Raw genomic sequence first — 11,371 nt, forward strand, 5'->3', positions numbered from 1 at the left:
AGCGGTGCGCTAACTCGGAGCGGATAGCGCTGGAGCAGCGCTGTAGGTACCGGTAGACGGTGCCGCGCACCGCGTTGGGGGCTGGAGCACAGAGGCGTCCCAGCGGCGCGCAGGGGTCGATCCGGCAGCTCGTCATCTGCCTGGGCCTGGCGATAACGGACTCCCAGAGATGTCTTATCGTAGGTCGTCATCGCCTGCCTTGAGCTTGCTCTGCTTCTTCTTCTCCTTCATCCACCATCACGAGTCCTCGTTTGTGAGGCATCGCCGTAACCCTCTCCAACCACTGCGCCATCTCGTACGTTCGGCCTGCGTAATGTAGCCATGAGACTGCTGCACGCAACATCGCAATCACCATAACGTCCCGCTTCACGGCCTGCGTATTTCCCATTGTCTTAGTCCACGCGAACCATCATCATCATGGCTGCGTCCTCAGCCGCCTCGTTGCGTCGCAGCCACGGCTCGTCGGCCGCTTCATCCAAACACTCGCACTCGCACTCGCACACGCTCCCCTCTCATGATGACGACCCCAACTCGCCGTCCATCTCCATCGATACCCTTGTGAACCATCTCCTGCTTGCCAAGCGATCGCTCTCCTCCATGACTCTTGTGCTGCGCGCAAACGAAATCGCAACCGCCGCGCAACAATCGCACGAAGATGTCGCCATCCTTGCCGCGCAAGCCGGCTTCCTGCAGACATCCATCCTCGACCAGGCCGCCATCCTAGTCAGACTCAGAAGGAGCCTGCAGGCCACATACGATTGGGGGAAGAAGGACTTCAAAACGCTCATCAAGTCGATGGATCTGGTTGATGGCGAGCTCGAAGGCACAATGGAGATGCTGAGAAGCACCGGCGTCCAGAGCGTCTTCCGCCCCAAAGGCGAGGAGAGGAGGAGCCTACTGCATTTCATTGACGAGGCGAGCGTGCACGGGATGCGGAATGCGATGAAGAAGAGCATCGAGGACTTACAGGTAGGACTCACCCACCATCTGCTATCGCATCCAAACCGCTGACTCCAAAACACAGGGTATCCAGCAGTCATTTGATGGAGACTTGCTACGATTCGATACCGACATCCGAAACCTCAAGAAGATCATCGTCGAAGCACCTGTGCCTCTCCCCCACGACAAGGCAGATCCACTGAACCCCCCTTCGGCCGAGCTGTTAGAAAGTTTAATTGACCACTCAGCAAACATGGCGCAGCTTCTTGCCTCCCTCACAACACACTTTGATATGTGCGTCACGGCTATCCGGACCACAGAAGGCGCAGTGGCCCTCGCCCGCCGAAGGGTTGCCGAAGTCACACAGTCGCAAGGCAGTGACGGCGTCTCCATCTCGGGTGTCATTGCGGAGCAGGAATCCAATGTGTCGGACCTCGAACCCAAAACCGCAAACGACCGTACCGAGATGCTCAAGGTGGTCGTACAGGACGCCGAAGAGGTAGACGATGTGGTTCAGGAGATCCAGGAGCGCCTTAGTGCGATGGAGCAGGAATTCGCCGTCCTGCAGGATCAAACAGAACAAGCAAAGAAAGCATACACCGGCATGCTCGAGGCGTATGCCATGCTTGGGGAAATTGGGGATCGGCTGGGCGACTACCTAGCAGCTGAGGAGGACTTCAAGACGAGGTGGGAGATTGAAAAAGAAGCCGTGTTTGGCAAGCTGCAGGAGATGAAGCAGATGAGAGACTTTTACGAGGGCTATGCCAGCGCGTACGACAGTCTTATTCTTGAAGTTGAGCGAAGGCGAGGAGTGGACGATCGAGTCCGAAACATCTGGCGCAAGGCACAGGAGAACGTGGACAAGATGCTCGAAGTCGATCGACAATCGCGCGAGACGTTCCGACAAGATGTCGGCGAGTTCCTACCCACGGATCTCTGGGCCGGGATGCAAGGCTCTGTAAGACGCTGGGAAGTTGTGCCGATCAAAGATGACGGCACGATTGTTCCGGATGACGAGGAGGAGCAAGGCCCCGCGCTGCGACGTAGCGTCGTAGAGGCAGCAAGGATGAGACTTGGCAAGGTGGCAGCAGAACCCAGGTGAAGAATGAAGTGTGTAGGATTTATCTTGTCTGAATTAGTTTGGAATTGGCGTTTAGGGAAATCTGGATGGCGTCAGGGATTCTACACCGTTGGCAACACGCTCTGCTGGAGGTAAGCTGAATATTGGTTAAGATAGCGAGCGAGGTGACTCTCTTTGGTTATGTATGTACTGTATATACTTGGAACCCAACCCAACTCTGTGGTACTCCGTCCAGGCAATGTGACCCCATTGCGCGTGCACATCCCCGCCATCCAATCCAGCTCTTGGTGTTCTAGAGCGATCTCATTCTCCACACAGAGTAGGATGATCCCTGCCTCATAAGTAGTTTATGCATGTTATTAACCCATCCTCCACCCTCAGCTCGCCAATTCCAAACACCCAGCGCCAGCCCTACCCATCCAATCCACCCTCTCACAACCACCCGCGAGCCAGCGGGCTACCGTACCCCAGCCTTAGTCTGCAGCCACGCGACCCTCAATCTCGCTGGCGCACTGCTAGCGCCGAGATTCTGAGGCACACCCTGGTATTCTTAGCCCAGGCGCGGGTTGTTTGATACGGCGTGGTGCTTCTAGATGGTGCCTTGCGGCTGAGGAGGGCCGGCGTGCTGCGAGGAGATAAAGAGGCGTGGTGCGTCGGCGTGCGGGAGGGGAGTGGCTTTCTGTGGAATTGTTCTGGTTTTTTGAATCAGCCCGGTTTTGAGAACGAGACGAGACGAGACGAAACAAATCGATACCCCTTGTTCCACCGTTGAATATACTCCTGTGGACCAACATCAACCCGTATTACATCCCACGGCCAAGCCAACATCTCTCACAAGTCCCAACTCCAAAAACAACACAAACAGCCAAAAACTCAGGACAAACTACACAAAATGTCGACCGGACCAAACTCGTTCGATCGGCTCATGTCGTTTCTCACGACCCTCCTCCTCACGGGCGTCGTTGTTATCCTCGCCATGCTCCTCGTCGAGTTCAAACGCCTGAGCAATGACCAGGAAGGCATCGTTGTGCGCATCGCCAACGGCGAGTCTATCGAGGTCGAAGGACGTCTCAGCTACCCTCTCTACGTGACGGCGCTGCCTTGAGAATTGGGAGGACGAGGGAGGGATGCAAGTCGATCTTAGGTCTCTCTCTAGAACCCGGGTCTTGATGAGACGACACCAAACACGATAGGAAACAACGTTGCGGGAGTTGAGGTTCAAGGATTTTCAGCGGGTATTGATTAAAATAGTCGATTAATAAATTATCGTCATGAAGCTATTGCTTGTGGACTGGCCAAAATGCCGTCGCCAGGACAGACAAACAAACACCAGAAGCATCTTCAAACTCTTGATTTCGTATCCCCCAACCTTCTCATTCTTTCTGATACCATGGTATCATGCTATAAAAGCCTCTCTTCCCACAAGTGCGTGCACATCAATCGTAAACGGGTTCTCAACGATCGCGAATGACGTGCTGCACCTTGGGATAGACCCGGACCATTTCGGCATAGATCTCGGGGTGATCGCTTGCCAGAACCTGCGGATCCCAGCCGGCCGCGACGAAGATGGTGTCGATGCCGCTGGACAAGGGGGTGGTAAAGACGTTGGCGATCTGGAAGCCCATGAGGAAAGAAAATGCCATGACGACAGGGGTATAGGCTCCGTCGTTGTTGTACGCGGGGTTGGTGAAGAGCAGATAGAGATACGCGAGGAGAGCGCAGACATAACCGATGAAAAGGGCACCGAAGGAGAGAACAGGGCCAATGAGGCATTCCTGGCAGTAGTTAGTAAAGCTTGGTTGCTTGGGTATTAAACAGGAAAACTTACATTGATGAGCGCATCGATGCCACGATCCTTGATCATCTTCCAGGTGTCCTTGGCGGCTGGGAAGTACGCCTTGCCATAAAGCGCGATGTGGCAGAAGGCATATCGGTTGAGGAACTGAACGGCCCACTCCAGGAGACTCAGCAAGCAACCCAAGCAGCAGAAGATGGCATATCCGATGATGCCTCCACCAGCCGCCTCCTGTTGGCGCGCGACGGAGCACATCTGACGGAGAAACTGGACAATGGCCACCAGCAGGCTGCCCAGGCTGATGGATCCGAAACTGTAACTGAGAGCACGCTTAGCAGCTCCGCGAGTGGCATCCTGAGGAAAGTTGTGGACACAGAAGTACCAAGAAGCATAGACACCAGCGATGGTAGTGTGGATGGTGTTCTTGAGCCACTCGGAGATCCAGTACATAGTAAAGGTGACAAAGACTATGAGGCCAATCACCTTGCCCTGGCTGCAGCCACCATCGGAGCAGGAGGGGTTGTTGTCGGCTGGCTGGTATGTTACGTAGATGGCAACCAGGGTGACAGAGTACCAAGCGCCAAACGCCGTGGCTACCAAGCCTCCAATAAAGCTAACCAGGTAGACATGGCCATAGTTTTTGCTAATGTCAATGGCGGTCTTGAGCATCAGGGCCGAGAATTGAATGCGCGAGATCCAGGTATAGAAGCAGAAGGCCATGAAAAGACCAAAGATGAGGAACACGATGCCCGCGGACCAGTAGCGTTTGTAAAGGTAGAAGATGGCCGTGCCAATGGCCCAGACGATGTTGAGGAGACCTGTCACCCAGATAAACTGCCTGGGGAACATGCGCGCGACCCAGACGTAGCCGTACGAGAGAATTAGGGCCACTCCAAGGCAGAAGGCGAACAGTATAAGGGTATTCGTGTTGAGGGAGAAGTCGTTGCTGCTGTCGTAGATACCGTCGCCACTGAAGGTGAAGTTGCTGACGTAGCCGTGGATGGAAATGGCCGAGACGACGACGAAACCGATGAAGAACAGGATGAACTAGATGCGCACGTCGTTAATCATATTGGGCGATTCCGAGATACTTCAAGGGAGCGTCGTTGCTTACCAGAATGCCGGCCCACAAGTCATTGTACTTTGGCTTGGGGATATTGAAGGTCTGGTCGAACGAGTACTTTTCGCCATCGATACCCTGCGCGGTCGTGTAGCCATTGCCATTCGGAGGAGGATACGACAGCTGGTACTGCTGCGGCGGCGGAGGAGGCTGCTGCTGGTAGTTCATGGGAGGTTGTTGATAGTTGCCACCATTGTTGTAGCCGGACTGCTGCTGTTGGTAGTATCCGGCATCATTGCCCCGCTGGTTGGCATTGTAGTAATTATCGGCTTCACCCATGGCGCCTGGGCTCGTCGCTAGCGGATATCGACGAGTCGCACAATGTCAATGGTGGATGATATCGGCGTCGATGATTTCGGTAGCAATATTGATGGAAGTTGCAAGATCCAGGTCGCGAGTCGCAAGATGCAATGGCGCTGTGCCAGCGAAGATGAAAAGAACAGAAATGCAGATGCGGACTGTGGCCGCAAACAGCAACCAAGACAAGCGGGGTGGATGGGAACTGGAAGGGAACCGGGAGATGAGAGAGACATGGCAAGACACGCCGCGTGGTGCCGGCCAGCGGCTTGGCTCGCTCCTGCCCGGTTCCAGTCCGGTTCCAACCCAGTTCATGAAGTCATTGATTCGGCGCCGCACAAGCTGCGCACAAGCTGCGCAAGGTTCGCAACGCTATCGGTCAACTGTAGCGCGATCGGGTTTAGGGCCCCCTGCAGCGCCCATAGCTCCAAGCTCGGCAGCTTTTTCGCCCGCTGTGAGTGGTCGACTCGTCCGCAAGCAGCGCCAGTTCAGCTGCCCAGGCCTCTGAGAAATTAGAGTTACAGGGGCCCATCGGCCCACCAGATCGGCAGCAGGCTCCCAAGAGCTCTGGGCACGCTGCTGATTGGTCGGAGCGGCACTTGGGAGCCGAAGCCAGGTAGAGCATCTCAGCTTGCTTTTGTTCCTCTTCAGGTGAATCATGTCAGATTTGCTCGATCTGTAATTTCTGACCACGCAACAATCCTCCAAAAATCGAATAAACTACGATTTGTTTATTTTTAAAATCTCACACAACATCTAGGCTCAGTCCCGGATCCAGTTCTCTTTGGTGATTTTTCTTTATTGGATCACCACCCAGTGGACGCGATATCCAAGCCTGGCGCCAAGAGAAGGCATCAGGATTAAAGATGAATGGGGACACTTAGCCCCAGTGGAGATGTTTACCCCAGAGGTCCAAACACATGGCACATCTGACTGGGATCTTCAAAGTACCATCATTATGTCGATGAGCTAAATTGCAGACTCGGATGATCCCGCAATAGAGCGCCTCCAGGAATATACAGTATCGAAGCTCGGCCAATGGCGAATTGATCTCAGCTCTAAACTATTCTAACGACGATTGCTTGTGCACACTACAGATCTTTTTTCCAGTTGATATTTCAGGATGGGACGGGATGAATTTGCAAGCACGCTTCCCCAGACACCCAAATAATAGCCTTTGTGTCGACGAGCTCGAATACCAGCTTGTGGAGTTTACAACTCGCCACATCTGGCCGTCCCTAACACACCCCTTCGCGCGTATTAAAGCTGAAGGGGTTCCACCAGTTTATGAGCTTTGGAGTGATGTGAGTCTGGATTATGGTATGACGCACCAGGTCACCCACCTCACGCAACCATTTGGTGGATGATAAACGATTTACTTCTCCTTATTCGATTCTAACTCCTCAGCTCGCATCATAGCGAAACTAGATCAAGGGAAACATCTTGATAGTGTACGATATCAGCACACGTCTTAATAAATCCTGCAATGTTCCTCACGATGAGAAGGATCCAGCTATTAAAAGGCTGAACGAACGGGAGAAACGCCCTGCTTTCGAACTTGGCTCCGTCTCAGAGTTCAACCAGCTCTCGAAACAGTGTTGTCCAAAAAAAAAGGCGGCTCGGAAGGCAAGGGCAGCTACAGATGCCTCCGAGCGTATCGTCCTGGTATGATCCGTTACCAACTAAGTTCAACTCCCAAATGGTGTGCTGTGATGAAATATGATCAGTGAAGCGGGAAAATTGGGAGCGCACGCCGAAGAACAAGCTCGGTAGCGGGGTTCGTATTTTTACGATTTTGTGTCTGGTGACGTGATGGACGGCAACTAAGCCCTATTGTTCTAGGTATTAGTATTTATTTCACCCCAAGTAACATGAGTAGTACCACAAGGTTAAAATGAGAGAGAGTAAAGGAACATGTAACGATCCCTTTGGTCGTTAAGTCTGTGTCGTTGTATCCTTGGCTGCAAGACAGGGTGGCGACGGGTGGTGGGCCAGGGAATCGCCGATCGCCTCACTCAGGATCAGGCGCATCATATTTTTCGGGTGGCGTTCATACCCGCTGATCATCTTTTTTTTCTTGGAATGGCAGAGTTTGACGAGCGTGCTTTTCTGTTTGCAGAAATCAAGCGATTGCACCCAACTCCTTCCACCCATCAACGCCGTGCATTACGCAGCAGATAAAGCGTGACGTGAAGGTATTAAATCTCAGAATTAGTCACGCTGCTGATCAGACCCCATATTCATCGAAACCTGGCGGATGACTCTCCCCGGGTGAGGTGAGATTTGTCGAACGATGGGGAACGGGTGCTTGCGTCCGAGGATGCAAATCTCAGAGACCCGCCGGCTGTGTCTCCTGTTTCTGGCAAGACGCAGTGTCAATAGTCTATGTAAGAGACTGTTGGTTCGCCCCGACGCGAGTGGGAGGTTGCTTGGTGTCATTCTCTTTTGTCAACTACGTCTTCTTCAAAACAACATCCACGCGCAAGGCAGTCAGAAAAGCTCCCCCGTCTGGGAGATTTTGCCGCGACCGGGCCGGTGACAGAGGGAAAAAGCCAGCAGGGATAAGGCAGCACCGATGAGTCCTCAGATGGGTCCCTGGGGCCCCGTGATAGCCCCCGTGATGTTAAGATGTGACGACGACATCGGCCTGGATAGTACGAGGTACGGCGGGGAGCGTAGTAAAGAGTACATAATAGAAAAGCAGGCTTCTAGAAGGCATCTGGGCTGCAGGGCGGGGGGTGAATGCGTGCGAGCCGTTGTAGCAGCGGGAACCGGCGGCGCCAGATCGAAGCTAGCAGGGATGCCGGGGGACCCAAGCCGGTCAGGCCGACCTGTGTAATACCAGGTACGTACGCGAAGAAGGCGAATTGGTTGTTGACGTTGGGTTGGGTTGGGTTGGAGGAAATCCTTGGCTGGTTCCCTGTGCCGCAATGATGGGATGAACAGAGTCATGAGAGGGCAGGGTAAAAATCAGTAGAGAAGACACATGCCGCAACGAGGCACAGAATAGGCAGTTGTTGAGTGGCGCGCATCCTCGGTACAGAAGATGAAAAAAAACAGGATCGATCCGTCCCTCCATCATCGTAAATCAGGTCCCATCTAGAATATGCATGGAATGCGCGGAAAGAATGCATGGATGGGCAATGGAAGCCAGCTCGCAGCAAATAGCCTCAGCGCTCGTGCAAAATTTTGGCTCTTGGCTTGGGTTTGGCTTGGTTGGCCACCGAAAAGGGCCAGGGCGCTGAAGCCGATTGGCCTGGAGCGCAACCGACACCCACTGCCGCGAACGCTTTTACGCCGCAGCAGCGCCGTAGTGCAGCCAAACCAGGCCCTAGCTTGGGCATTTTTCAGCGGGCCGTCGCCGAAACAGTGAAGGAGCCGCGCTCTGGAGAGGCGAAACCTCCACTAGGAAAATCTCGCGATGGGTTCACGTTTTTTTTTCTTCATCGCCTTCTCCACAACGTCACCACCACCACGTCCGCTGTCCCAGCTCCTCCCGCTGCAAGCCATCGCCGGCCCCTGCTGCTGCTGTCTTTGCCGCTGCCACGGGCGTCGCCGATGCTACCAGGCCCAGCTGAGGCGGTTGGGGGCACACTACAGCTGCGGCAGGCGGCTAGGGCTCCGGCAACGGGGGCCAGTGGCATGGCAATATGGGAATAGGATGGGATCAGCTTGGCCATTGCTCGTTCCCGTGGGGAGAAATTTTGCGCAATGGGCCCATGGGGCCATGATGGAGCCCTGTCTTTGACGGGCCTCGCATTCTGTTCTTGTTACATAACACGACCGCTTTCCATCCCACTTGGCCCTGACTCCCCCGTTGCTCATCCAGTTCTGTGCCGTCCCGACTTGTCTGCTTTGCTTTGCTCTGCTCTGCTTTGCCCTCTTCTGTCCCGCTGCTCTGCCTCTCTGCTGTAGCTCTTTGATGCTGGCTGGTTGTCCTGTCACGGTCTCCGTGTCTCTGTGCCTCTAGTCGCTTGCTCCATATATCAATTGCTTCTCGGCCAACCTTCGTCAACCTCCTCGATTCTTGTCGACTGGCTACCGGCTTTGTCCCTGGCGCTCCCCGGAAACCACACATCAGATCTCAACCCCCGCCAAGGCTGCAAAAATGTTTGCCGCCGATTCGTCCAACGACGAAAAGTCGCCCCGGCCCAGCAAGGAGAAGCGCGTTGCCGGCGATGGCCCTCAGGAGGATCTCGAGACGGGCGACTCTGGCCTTGACCGTAGCATGAGCTCCCGCCATCTCCAGTTCATCGCCATTGGTGCAACCATTGGAACTGGTCTGTTCCTGGGTATTGGCTCGGCCCTCGCCAAGGCCGGCCCCGTCTCTCTGCTTATTGCCTTCATCTTCATGGGTACTGTCGTCTACTCCGTCATGACCAGTCTGGGAGAGATGGCCGCTTATATTCCCGTTGCCGGCTCCTTCACCGCGTACGCCACGCGCTTCGTCGACCCAACTCTCGGTTTCGCCATGGGTTGGATCTACTGGTTTAGTTGGTCCATCACCTTCGCCCTCGAGCTTACCGCTGCCGGTCTCATCATCCAATACTGGAATAGCTCTCTCAGCATCGCCATTTGGATCGCCGTGTTCTGGGTTCTCTTCACCGCTCTCAACTTCCTTCCCATCCGCTGGTTCGGTGAGGTGGAGATGTGGTTCTCCAGCATCAAGGTCATCACCATCATCGGCTTCATCATCTTCTCCATCTGCATCAACGCCGGTGTAGGTGACGAGGGCTACATTGGCTTCAGCAACTGGAAGAACCCGGGCCCTTTTGCCGAGTACATGGTTGAGGGTGACAAGGGCAAGTTTGTGGGTTTCTGGGCCGTCCTCGTCACCGCTGGCTTCAGCTACCAGGGCGCCGAGCTCGTCGGTGTTGGTGCCGGTGAGACTGCCAACCCTAGCAAGGCCATTCCCTCCGCCATCCGCTGGACTTTCTGGGGCATCTTTGTCCTCTTCGTCTCCACCGTCTTCTTCGTCGGTCTCAATGTTCCGTTCGACCTCGAGGCCCTCAACACCGACAAGACCGATGCCTCAGCTTCTCCCCTCGTCATTATGGTGGTGCGCGCCGGCGTGCCTGTTCTTCCCCACATCCTTAACGCTGTGCTGCTCACGGCTGTGCTCACGGCCGCCAACTCGAACGTCTACTCCAGCAGCCGCATCATGGTCGGTCTGGCCGAGGAAGGCCTTGCCCCCCAGTTCCTCAAGCGCACCAACCGCGTTGGAACTCCCTACTACGCCGTCGGTCTCTGCTCTCTGCTCGGCCTCCTTGGTTTCCTCAACCTCTCCTCCAGCGGCACCCTCGTCTTCGACTGGCTGCTCAACATCTGCGCCACCGCCAGCTTCATCGTTTGGGCTCTCATCAGTATCTGCCATCTCCGCTTCCAAAAGATCCTCAAGGTCCAGGGTATCAACCGCGAAGAGCTCCCATTCATTGCTCCATTCCAGCCTTTCCTGTCTTACTACGGCTTCTTCTTCAACACTCTGATCACCATTACCAACGGCTTCACTGTATTCATTGACTGGAACACGAGTGACTTCTTCTCGTGTTACGTCAGTCTCATGCTCTTTATCGCTCTCTACGTCGGGCATAAGATTATCTGCCGCACCAAGATTGTCCCGCTAGCCGAGGCCGATATTACTAGGGGGCGGCAATCGTGATGGGAGGTGGTGGTTAAAAAAAGCATGTGTTGTAATTTTGCGTAATGTTTTGATAATAATGATACCCGTTTATCGGAAAAGTCTTTACACCCAGTGTTTCTCGTAAGAGCGCAATGTGAGCTATGTCTAAACATGTTTCCAGTTATGAACTATGTGATGGAAACAGAGGCAAACTGGCTGGTTTCAATATGCGTCCTTCGGTGTATGATCTCTTCACGTATCACGACCACAGCATCAAGCCTCCCTGGGGTCACCGTTACGTGTTTACATTAAAATGCGATGTTTCCAAGGTCTCGAACATGTGCCTCCCCCACGCATTCATAGCTATTATTGATGATCGGAAAGCCTGGAGCATGTCGCGTCTCGGAATCACATTCTCGGTCAACTAGCTCCCCCTAGTCGACGTATCAATAAAGACCATTCGACTGACCGCTCATGCAAAGGGATATGCAGGACGATGGAAGGGGAAATATACACGTA

At 54.2% G+C, this 11,371-nt stretch overlaps 4 protein-coding genes across 4 annotated transcripts; 3 read left to right on the plus strand and 1 right to left on the minus strand.

The window, feature by feature from the left end:
- Positions 1–183: 183 nt before the first annotated feature.
- BGZ61DRAFT_379206 (autophagy-related protein 17) lies at positions 184–2,244 on the plus strand. The gene is made up of 2 exons (XM_046242604.1): positions 184–969; positions 1,025–2,244. The coding sequence occupies exons 1-2, from the start codon at positions 418–420 to the stop codon at positions 2,039–2,041; spliced, it is 1,569 nt and encodes a 522-aa protein (XP_046113070.1). The 5' UTR covers positions 184–417; the 3' UTR covers positions 2,042–2,244.
- A 668-nt stretch (positions 2,245–2,912) lies between these two features.
- BGZ61DRAFT_526267 (uncharacterized protein) lies at positions 2,913–3,266 on the plus strand (the record flags this gene model as incomplete). The annotated part of the gene is made up of 2 exons (XM_046252926.1): positions 2,913–3,107; positions 3,177–3,266. The coding sequence occupies 2 exons, from the start codon at positions 2,913–2,915 to the stop codon at positions 3,264–3,266; spliced, it is 285 nt and encodes a 94-aa protein (XP_046113071.1).
- Positions 3,267–3,474: 208 nt separating this feature from the next.
- Positions 3,475–5,103, minus strand: BGZ61DRAFT_338099 (plasma-membrane choline transporter-domain-containing protein; the record flags this gene model as incomplete). The annotated part of the gene is made up of 3 exons (XM_046239094.1): positions 3,475–3,795; positions 3,849–4,862; positions 4,930–5,103. 3 exons carry the CDS (start codon positions 5,101–5,103, stop codon positions 3,475–3,477), a joined length of 1,509 nt encoding a protein of 502 aa, XP_046113072.1.
- Positions 5,104–9,340: 4,237 nt separating this feature from the next.
- On the plus strand, positions 9,341–10,891 carry BGZ61DRAFT_339118 (amino acid permease/ SLC12A domain-containing protein; the record flags this gene model as incomplete). The annotated part of the gene is made up of 1 exon (XM_046239197.1): positions 9,341–10,891. One exon carries the CDS (start codon positions 9,341–9,343, stop codon positions 10,889–10,891), a length of 1,551 nt encoding a protein of 516 aa, XP_046113073.1.
- Between the last annotated feature and the right edge of the window lie 480 nt (positions 10,892–11,371).

This window comes from Ilyonectria robusta, assembly GCF_021365365.1.
Source record: "Ilyonectria robusta strain PMI_751 chromosome Unknown BGZ61scaffold_1, whole genome shotgun sequence".
Taxonomy (NCBI): Eukaryota; Fungi; Ascomycota; class Sordariomycetes; order Hypocreales; family Nectriaceae; genus Ilyonectria; species Ilyonectria robusta.

Excerpts from the sequence above, each read along its gene's own strand:
- BGZ61DRAFT_379206 (XM_046242604.1), top strand. The coding sequence starts at position 418 with ATGGCTGCGTCCTCAGCCGCCTCGTTGCGTCGCAGCCACGGCTCGTCG. Across the intron at positions 970-1,024 it reads AGAGCATCGAGGACTTACAG|GGTATCCAGCAGTCATTTGA; the intron begins GTAGGACTCACC and ends TCCAAAACACAG.